Source organism: Myotis lucifugus, unplaced genomic scaffold (assembly GCF_000147115.1).
Source record: "Myotis lucifugus unplaced genomic scaffold, Myoluc2.0 scaffold_188, whole genome shotgun sequence".
NCBI classification, from domain to species: domain Eukaryota; kingdom Metazoa; phylum Chordata; class Mammalia; order Chiroptera; family Vespertilionidae; genus Myotis; species Myotis lucifugus.
In genome coordinates this window covers 58,226-68,845 of record NW_005871236.1, presented here as the reverse complement: position 1 = coordinate 68,845, position 10,620 = coordinate 58,226, and the positions used below count along the sequence as shown (strand labels likewise).

The 10,620-nt window shown below is 40.8% G+C and overlaps 1 protein-coding gene across 4 annotated transcripts in view; it reads left to right on the top strand.

Annotated features, from left to right (window-relative positions):
* Window positions 1-51: 51 nt before the first annotated feature.
* Window positions 52-10,620, top strand: part of CCDC191 (coiled-coil domain containing 191) — a 67,895-nt gene continuing 57,326 nt past the window's right edge. For 2 of the 4 annotated variants that reach the window (XM_023760660.1, XM_023760658.1), the window contains exons 1-3: window positions 95-189; window positions 2,972-3,010; window positions 9,483-9,578. In XM_023760660.1, the coding sequence (XP_023616428.1) occupies window positions 9,558-9,578 (21 nt within the window). In that variant the 5' untranslated portion in view covers window positions 95-189; window positions 2,972-3,010; window positions 9,483-9,557. Of the gene's footprint in view, window positions 190-2,971; window positions 3,011-9,436; window positions 9,579-10,620 lie in introns of those variants that run through there. The other 2 variants (XM_014462701.2, XM_023760659.1) reach the window with 2 other exon arrangements.

Sequence of the window (10,620 nt, the reverse complement as noted above, 5' to 3'; positions counted from 1 at the left end):
CAGGCGGGGGAACTACAATTCCCAGGGAGCTGCGGTGGCGGAGTGGGCAGAGGAGTGGGTGTTTCTGCTTCGGCACAGCTCCCGGCCTGAACCTGGAAAATGCTGCTGGCGCCCCAGGAAGGGTCCTCCTCAAGGAAGAGGACGGGGCTGAGTCGCTGGAAACAATTAACAAGGAAGCTGAGTCCCAAGGTGATCCATCCCAATCGGGAGTTACGGGGCGCGGGGACCGGCTCCCAGGCCAGCCGCGTCCCCGCCTGTGCTTCCTCCCTCTTCCACCCAGAGCATCCTTACCTGGCCCGCCCCTGCCTTGACCGCCCTGGAGCCAGCGTTGCCCTGGTGAAGGGGCCCTAGGAACTCTGGGGTCTGGGTACCTTGCGGCTTTGGTGGGCAGCATCATGACGAACTGTTTCTTGGTAGAAATTTATGTGATTTCTACTTCATTTTCTGCTTGTTACAAACCGGAGAGTCTGGTAGTGCTCGTCCGGTTGAAGAGAATTCACGACCTCTTTCGCCTCCTACTTACTACCACCCCACAGTTTTGGAGAAATTCCCGCACATTCATTTTTATTTTTTATGTTTTACAAATCAGGGAACTGGTCTTTATTGGCAGGGGAAGATCTTCACGTTAAGTTCTCGGCCTGATCTACAAAATATCTAAAATGAATTCATAAATGCAAGTGGATGCTGAATATATCAATACTTGATTCTGAATTTCTAAATTCAACCATCATTTTAAAAATAGACCCTATTTGTATTTGTTCCCTCTTTTGATAAATTAGCATCCCATGGAAAACTAACCCCATTTTAGACTTGAAACATGTAAATGGCATGTGCAAAGTCAGTCACAGGAGGTGTGCTTTGCACAGACTACCTTTTTAACAGCCACAAAAATAAATGCCTTAAATGTAGGTGAGAGTACCAAAATGGAGCTGGCTTCTCAGCTTTCCGCCCCAGAGCAGTTTCACCAGCTGTTTTCACCCTTAAGTTATACTTTCTTAAAAATCTAATCTATAGACATGTGGCCTTTCTGAGGGCCCTAGGCAATTGTGCTTACAGTTTGTTCTAAATATACCAGCTAAATAACGCACTGGATATATTTCACTTGGTGAGTATCTTGTCCCAGATACTGGAGGTGCAGATTGGGGCATCAGAGAGTTGGAAACAGTCTGAGTCTATTGTAATGTACCAGTTCCATTGGATCCAAAAAAGGTTATGGATATAGATTTGATGATGAAAAGTAAAAATTTGGGACAATTTCTTAGGACTCCTAAGGAAGGATTTTTGCTGCTAGTGCTCATTGTTACTGCCTAGAGCAGTGGTTCTCAACCTTCCTAATGCTGCGACCCTTTAATACAGTTCCTCATGTTGTGGTGACCCCCAATTTCATTGTTACAAATTGAACATAATTAAAGCATAGTGATTAATCACAAAAACAATATGTAATTATATATGTGTTTTCCGATGGTCTTAGGCGATGCCTGTGAAAGGGTCATTTGACCCCCAAAGGGGTCGCGACCCACAGGTTGAGAACCGCTGGCCTAGAGGATGAAATGGTAAAATCACAAGAGCTCCTCAAAATTCAGTTGTGTTTTAATAGAATCAGCTCTTTGTTGCAGTAACAAAATTATTCAGCAGCACAGCTGCATTAATAAGTTCTCTGTAAGGCACTTTGAAGGTGAACTGTTATGTAAGTGAAAGTATTATATCTTTTCCTCCTCCGTGTTTAGATATTCCCTTATTTATTTAAAAATCCACCTGAATTATTAGCAAAGCAAATACCTCTATTCGTTAAGTGACTATTGGGAATTCTCCAAGCTTTTGAATGTTACAGAGAGTGAAAAAAGGAGGTGTATGACTTGTCTGATTAATATGTAACTGACCTTGGTAGAAATTTATGTGATTTCTACTTCATTTTCTGCTCTGTAAAACAGTAGAAGATTGATTATCCCTCACTGTACCTCCCTCCCCCAGTTCTTATTGGACCAAACAATATCCCTACTGTATGTAAGATAAGAAGGCCTCATGCCCTAGCCTGTTTGGCTCAGTGGATAGAGCGTCAGCCTGTGGACTGAAGAGTCCCGGGTTCGACTCCAGCCAAGGGCACGTACCTGGGTTGCAGGCTCCTTCCCAGCCCAGGGCCTATGCAAGAGGCAATCCATCAATGTGTTTCTCTCATGTCAATATTTTTCTCTGTCTTTCTCTCTCTCTTCCAATCTCCATAAAAATCAATGGAAAAATATCCTCCAGTGAGGATTAAAGAAAAAAATAAAAGGAAGCCTCATGCTACAGGCTACTCCCGAAAAAGAGGGCCTAGGGCAGTGATGGCGAACCTTTTGAGCTCGGCGTGTCAGCATTTTGAAAAACCCTAACTTAACTCTGGTGCCGTGTCACATATAGAAATTTTTTGATATTTGCAACCATAGTAAGACAAAGACTTATATTTTTGATATTTATTTTATATATTTAAATGCCATTTAACAAAGAAAAATCAACCAAAAAAATGAGTTTGCGTGTCACCTCTGACACGCGTGTCATAGGTTCGCCATCACTGGCCTAGGGAGAAGGGTAGACCCTTCTCTAAGCAGATTTGCTTCTGTGACACTTGAATAAATCTGGCAATCAGTGTTTGGGTTTTTATAAGCAACATAATACCTAGCATTCCTCTATCTTGGCCCTTAACCCAGGAGAGCTTGAAAAATGCTCATTCCTGGGCCCTGCCCCAAACCAAGTGAATCAGAATCTGGTGGGCCTCGGCAGGAGATAAAAACATTCAGAAGATGTCCCAGAGAAGGCTCCGTGTTTCTTCTTCCTATCATCCTTCTGAGTGCTTTTGTTGCTGAAGTTTCTAATGAAACAATTTGGGGAAAGAATAAAGGACACTTCCATGTACTTTAGTCAGAAGGATAGATTAAAATGGCAAAGTTGATAATGATATTGCTATGTATTAATATTCTGTATATATTCTCCACAGCCTGCTTTTGACTCTGGCAATGTGGGACACTGGATTGAGGTAAGGATATTGCACAAATTAAGATAGAAAGAAAATTGAGAGTCAGACATAATCAGATGGAAAAGAAATACAAATAGGTCTCCATTTTGCACATGTTGTTTTTGCTCCCATGTGACTATATATGTTGCCTTAGCTCTTGAGGCAAGGAGAGGAGAGGAGAGGAGAAGCCTTAGGAGAGGCCTTCCTCAGGTGATTGGAAAGACTACTGTAGTTACATTAACCTACGGGACCCAGGCACTAGGTAAAAGCTATGTGTGCATCACAATTAAGAATCTTCTACGCCGAAACCGGTTTGGCTCAGTGGATAGAGCGTCGGCCTGCGGACTGAGGGGTCCCGGGTTCGATTCCGGTCAAGGGCGTGTGCCTGGGTTGCGGGCACATCCCCAGTGGGAGATGTGCAGGAGGCAGCTGGTCGATGTTTCTCTCTCATCGATGTTTCTAGCTCTCTGTCTCTCTCCCTTCCTCTCTGTGAAAAAACAATAAAATATATTAAAAAAAAAAAAAGAATCTTCTACTGACTAGAGCAATCCAAAAATGGAGTGGGCATTTTTATAAGTGTTTTCTATCACAAGAGTTTTCAAGTGGATTCCAAATGGTCACTTAATATTAGGACTAATGAAAAATATGTTTGATTCAGTGAGGGGGTGGGGGCATTGGATTAGATAACCTCTGAGACCGGAAATGTATATATTTTTTAGTCCAACTACCATTTAAGTTGAAAATACCATTAAACCACTTGAAGTGCATGCCTCTGAGTATCAATTTGGCAACTTGCCATACTCAGTTCATTTGTGCATCACATGGTTTAAAATCATGCGGCTTTTCCTGGGAAAATATTCTTCTACTTGGTAGTATTTTGAAGAGTTATTACTTATCTGAATTGATAGACATTATGAGCATCAGGCCAAATGGAACCTAGGCCAGATATCATTGTTTACCATTTATTCATCCACCCAGTATTTATTAAGTGCCTACTAAGTGCTAGCCCTCTGTTTTGGGGCACTAGAAATAATATAGTGCACAGGGCAAGTGCACTATATAGTGAGGGATAAACAAAGCTGTTGGGAGAATTACAGGTGTAATGGAAGCACGTGGTGAGGGGTTGCTAATATCGGTGGAGCCATTTTCCTCTTTCATGTAGTTGTTAGCCAGCTTGACTCGGTTAGATATTTATCATTCCTCTAAAATTTCTGCAGTGGCTCTTTTTCCATTATGTCCTCAAATAGCCCGTCTTGAAAAAAATCAGTAAGTCCTCATTTGGTTAGATTTTATTATTCCTCTAAAACTTCTGCAATAGCTCTTTTTCCATTATGTCCTCAAATCTCCTATCTCGAAAAAAAAAAACCAGTGAGTCCTCATTTGACCCCTCCATCATTCTGATTGCCATACAGTTTCTTTCTTGTTTTTGTTTTGTTTTGTTTTGTTTTTTAATCTAACCTGTTTGGATAGATAGCCTGGACTTCTTGCCATTGTATTTTTATTATCCTCTAGTGTCCACAATTATTTTACTCCGGTTTCTATTTCTTACCTCTCTACAGAAATTGTCATAAATGACTTACTGACCAAATCTAATGGTCTCTTCTTTGTCCTCAAACTTTTTAATGTTCATTTCTCTGGTTATCACTTTATTATTCTAGAAATCTTCTCCTCCATTATCTTTTTTAAACACTGTTTTCTCTTGCTTCTCCTACCTCTCTGTTAACTTGTTTATCTTCTTTTCTGATTTTGCTCCCTAGTATATCACAACTGTAGGTATATCCTAAACAGTGATAACCTCTGGACCTAAGACTTCCAAATCCACTTGAGTGGACCACACTCTCAAAAACAGCTAAGACCTTGTTATGTGGAAAAGGGGGGAGTATATGCAAAGGATGTGGAGCATGGTGAAGATTTAGCCAGGGCTTTCTTCAAAACAGAAAAGGAAGGTCAGTGTAACTACAGCACTGGGGACTTGACTGAAGCAGGTAATCCTATTTTTTTTTTTTTTTGTGGTACCAAAAATTGATAGATCAGATTGATCCAGTCCTGAAAGTTCTCAGTGGAAAGGCAAAGGAACAAGAGATGTGAGGCTTCTGTAAGAATAGAGGTCCGGTGCACGGATTTGTGCACCGGTGGGGTCCCTCAACCTGGCCTGCAGGGATCAGGCCGAAACCAGCAGTCCGACATCCCCTGAGGGGTCCCAGATTGTGAGAGGGCACAGGCCAGGCCGAGGGACCCCACCAGTGCAGGAATCCGTGCACCAGGCCTCTAGTATGCATATAAAATCTTGGGTTAATCTCTTCCCGCTCTTTCCCCTCCCCCCTTCCCTCTGAGATTCATCAGTCTATTCCATGTTTCCATGCCTGTATGTTGAGTGTCTGCCCCTGGTGGTCAGTGCGCATCATAGCTACCGGTTGAATGGTTGAATCATCGGACACTTAGCATATTAGCCAAATTGTGTATACACACACACACACACACACACACACACACACACACACACACTAGAGGCCCAGTGCATGACATTTGTGCACTGGGGGTGGGGGCTCCGTCAGCCCAGCCTGCGCCCTCTCTCCGTGGGCCTAAGCCAGCAGGCAGACATCCCCCAAGGGGTCCTCATGCTGCTGCGGAGGCAGGAAAGACTCCCACCACCACCAATGCGCTCACCAGCCATGAGCCCGGCTTCTGACTGAGCAGCGCTCACCCTGTGGGAGTGCACTGACCAACAGGGGGCAGCTCCTGCATGGAGCATCTCTGGCCCCTGGTGGTCAGTGCATGTCATGGTTACCGGTTGTTCTGCCATTTGGTAGATTTACATGTTAAGGTTTTATTATATAGGATAGTAGCTGAATATTCACACAGAGTAGGAAGAGAAGGGAACCTTTTAAAGGACTCATGGGTTGAGGGAAAGAGGAGGCATACGGTGACTGGAGGACTTGTTTAGATGCAACACCAATGTTACGGAGTAGGGGAGTGAGAGAGAGACATGGATAGGAGGTGGATGTTGGAGAGGAGGTTATCATCATGTGGTTTGACCAATGGAAAATTCTGTATGACATGGTTCACGATGACCAGTCAATGGGTTGCTGAAGTGCAATGAAAGGGAAAGCTGTTGGAATACAGACGATCAAGGCAAACCTTGAGGCTGGGAAATGTGTGTGGGTCTTCCTGGGGGATGTTGAAGTCACTTAGAATCAGACAGGTGTGGTAGAACTATTAAGTCTTGGGATAGCTCACCCAAAATGCAACTGTCTACTACAATTTACAATTCATCTTCATCCTGATTTGTTAGACTAACTCATCTTCTTACTCCAGTACATTCTGCTACTTTGAGCTTTTCAAACATTTTCATTGTGTCAGTTCTTCAATCTTGAACCTTCATGATTCTACATGCCATCAGATGAAACTCTAAATCAAGACTGGCATTTAATGCCCTCTATCAGTCTACCTCTAACAACCCGTTTACTGATACTCTGTGTGACTCCCTGTCAGGCTAATTTCCTTTCCCTCCATCAGATAAGACTTTCTTTGCTTTGATTCATGTTGATCCCCATCCTGGGATACCCTTCCTCTTTGAGAGGCTAATTCAGATCCTTCCCTTAAAGCTCAGCTTGAGATGCCCCTCTCAGTAAACAACTCCCCCCTCACCTCAACCACCTAATCTCCTCTTCTCATACTCTTCTTTGGAATTATTTTGACACTCATACACACATTTGCTTGTATACAGAGTGATTAAAAAAGAAGTGGGTACTTTCGAAAATATATTACTCCCAAAACTATTATATATGAACATGAAGTTTGCACATTCAAGAAACTCATGTTTGTACTTCCCAGCCTTGAGGAAATGTAGGAGTGCCTTGTAGCTGCTGTTTCTGCTATCGATGGTGATTTTCTACAAAGAGTCCAGCATGGACAATAGCATTAATGTGCCATGGCATATCAGGAGCACATACAGGCATGCTTCACTTTCTTGTGCTCTTCTTTATTGCACTTCACAATTAGTACGATTTCATCAACATTGAGGCAAGACCCTTTACCAGCAAAAGGATTATGACTTGATGAAGGCTCAGGTGATGGTTAGCATTTTTTAGCAATAATGTATTTTTTAGACATAATACTATTGCATACTTAATAGACTACAGTATAGTATAAATATAAATTTTTTAAAAAATATGTTTTTATTTATCTCAGAGAGGAAAGGAGAGGCAGAGAGGGATAGAAACATCAATGATGAGAATCATTGATTGGCTGCTTCCTGCACACCCCCTACTGGGGATTGAGGCCGCAACCTGTGCAAGTGCGGTGACAGGCAATTGAACTGTCACCTTCTGGTTCATAGGTGGATGCTCAACCACAGAGCCACGCTGGCTGGTCTAAACATAACTTTTATATGCACAGGGAAACCCCACAATTTGTGGGACTTTATTGCAACACTCACTTTATTACTAGTGGTTTGGAATCAAATTCACAATATCTCCAAGGTATGTCTGTATTGAAAATGTTTAAGATCATGGAAATAACTGAGATACTTCCTTTATAAACTATATGCTTATCTATAACATAGTAATAAGCTTTGGAAGGTATTTACGGTTTTGTTTAATCACCCTGTATTGCTTTAGAATTGTTTTTGAGTTATTGCATACATGTTATATGAAACAAACCAAGAAACAGTGAACTCTTTCAGAACAGAAGATTTTAGTTTTGTTTTTCCCTTCATGTTCACTATAGAGCTGGTAACAGAGCTACCATTCAATAAACTAGTTTAAAGAATAAGTTGTTCAATCGACGCAATGTTTATTTCATTAAAATATAATTTAAGATGGACCTCTCCTGTCTCTTATATGTTTATTTTGAAAATACATTGTAAGGATATAATATTTTAAAACAAGGAAATATAGACATTATTTCTAATCCTTAGTATCTTCTAGTGCTTGTGCCCAGTCATATGAATATCTGGGGGAGAGCAGTCAACAGAGTGGGGAAGTTCAGTATAAAGGTCCTGAGCTGGGAACATGCTTGCATATTTGAGGAGGAATGAACAAGGAGGTCAGTGTGGCTGAAGTAGAGGGAGCAATGGGAAAAGTAGCAGAGGAGGGTTGGAGAACTCACAAAGGGCCTGGCGGTGCAGGACTTTACCACACATTATAAGGACTTAGACTTTTATTCTGAGTTGCATGAAATAGGGACCCGTGGAGTTCTAACATGAACTGCACTCAAACTAATGGTTTTGAGTGGAGTTCTAACATGTTATACCTTTCATTTTGAAGAGATCTCTCTGGTGGGAGACTATTATAGAAAACTTGTCAGGAAATTGTGGTGCCTTTCAGGATAATAGCAGTAGAGATGACATGAAGGGGTCAGATCCTGGATACATTTTGAAAATAGATTTACTGGTATATTGTATCTGGAGAGAGAGAGAGAGAGAGAGAGAGAGAGAGAGAGAGAGAGAGAAGATTCAAAAGCTTTTTTAGGTTTTTTAGGAACCGAAAGAAAGGAGTTGTCACTACCTAAGTTACAAGACTGGGAACACAGCAGGCATGGAGAAAAGCTGGTTTGTAGGGAGGGGGAAAAACAGGGGTTTAATTGTAAAGTTAGTTCATTTATAATGTGCAGGTAAGCCAAAGTGCCAAGAAAGTTTGTCCACCTCTGCCAATTCCTCCCCAAACCCCTGAATTTGGCCAACGTTTTACTAGATTCTTACTGTTGAGTTAAAATATCCTGGAGACTAAAGTTCAGTAACCATGTATCCCAATTTTGTTGCATCTATAATTTGCCTCTACGGTGGCAGGTTCCTTACAGAGTAGTAATTTGAGGAAGTAGTAATTTATAGCTGCTCTGCCTCTAGCTCACATTCATATGCAAATATTAATAGCATGGAAACTAATAAAATATTATATTTTTATTTTTAAAATATTCAAGTGTCAGCGTCCCATAACTAATGCTCTACACCAGTGGTTCTCAACCTTCTTAATGCCGCAACCCTTTAATACAGTTCCTCATGTTGTGGTGACCCCCAATTTCATTGTTACAAATTGAACATAATTAAAGCATAGTGATTAATCACAAAAACAATATGTAATTATATATGTGTTTTCCAATGGTCTTAGGTGACCCCTGTGAAAGGGTCATTCGACCCCCAAAGGGGTCGCGACCCACAGGTTGAGAACCGCTGCAAACAAAAGTTACCCAAAGTTTACATAACATTTTGTTCAAATGTATACATTGTGAACACCTGTTAAAACTTGGTAAAATACTATAATTTCATGTTTATTGAATGAAAGTATTTGAGGTAGATGTTTAAGCCTCACAGTTCATTCAAAAATGGAAAAATGAAATTATTTTATTAGCTGGTTAAAAAAACAACAGATTCTTGAGGACTAGAAAGAAATTTTCTAACTCTGAACAAAGTCGTCATCCTATTGAATTTCTTTTTCTGTTACATTAAAGAGAGTGGAGAAAGCCTCAGAATTTGGAATTTCAAAATCATTTTCAGCTGGAAATTCAGATTTATCCAGAAGTCTTTGGGGCCAAATGATAGATTTGGAAACATCTGAGCAAATAGAGGATCATGATGAAATCTATGCAGAAGGTAAGATAATTCAATTTTTTGTTGTGAAATTAACAACTCTTTGGAGTACAACTTATTAAAGCATAACCTATAATGAATTTCAGAGTTCGGGAAGAAAGCTTTTCTTTCTCTTGTCTTTAATTTTTGCTTATTTTACTGCCCAGAAGCTAATTTACATATTCGTTATCCACCCATTAGTCACTTAGTAGGTGTCCTGGTTATCAGATAGATTATCACGGTATCACAGTGCTTATGTTCAAGTAACCTTTATTTTACTTAGTAATGGCCCCAAAGTGCAAGAGTAGTGATGCTGGCAATTCAGATATGCCAAAGAAGCCGTAAGTGTTTCTTTTAAATGAAAAGGTAAGTGTAGAACAATAAGATATTTTGAGAGAGAAAGAGAGAGAGAGAGAAAAAGAGACCACATAACTTTTTATCACAGTACATTGTTATAACTGTTCTATTATTAGTTATTGTTAATGTCGTATTGTGCCTAATTTATAAAGTAAACTTTATGATAGGTATGTATGTATAGGAAAAACATTACACATAGGATTTGGTACTATCCACTGTTTCAGGCATCCACTGGGTGTCTTAGAACATTTCTCCCATGGATAAGGGGGTGGGGGAATACTGTGAACCCCTCTTTATCAATGAAAGGTGTTTAGTAGATCTGAATTATTCTGTACGTAAGTTATTATACATATAAATATCTGAATTATCCGACACAGGTTACTCAACAAATATCTGCTCTCTTTCCCTGACTTCCTCTGAAAGCCGATGTTTGCTTCTATTATACTTTTTGTTGTTGTTGTTAATCCTGAGGATATGTATTTCCATTGATTTTTAGAGACAGTGGAAGGGAGGGAGGGAGATGGAGAGAGAAACATTGATATGAGAGAGACACATGGATTGGTTGCCTCCCACATGCAACTGACCATGGCCGGGGATGGAACCTGCAACCTAAGTATGTGCCTTTGACCAGGAATTGAACCTGCAACCCTTCAGTGCATGGGCTGACATACTAATCACTTAGCAATACCAGCCAGGGTGCTGGTATACT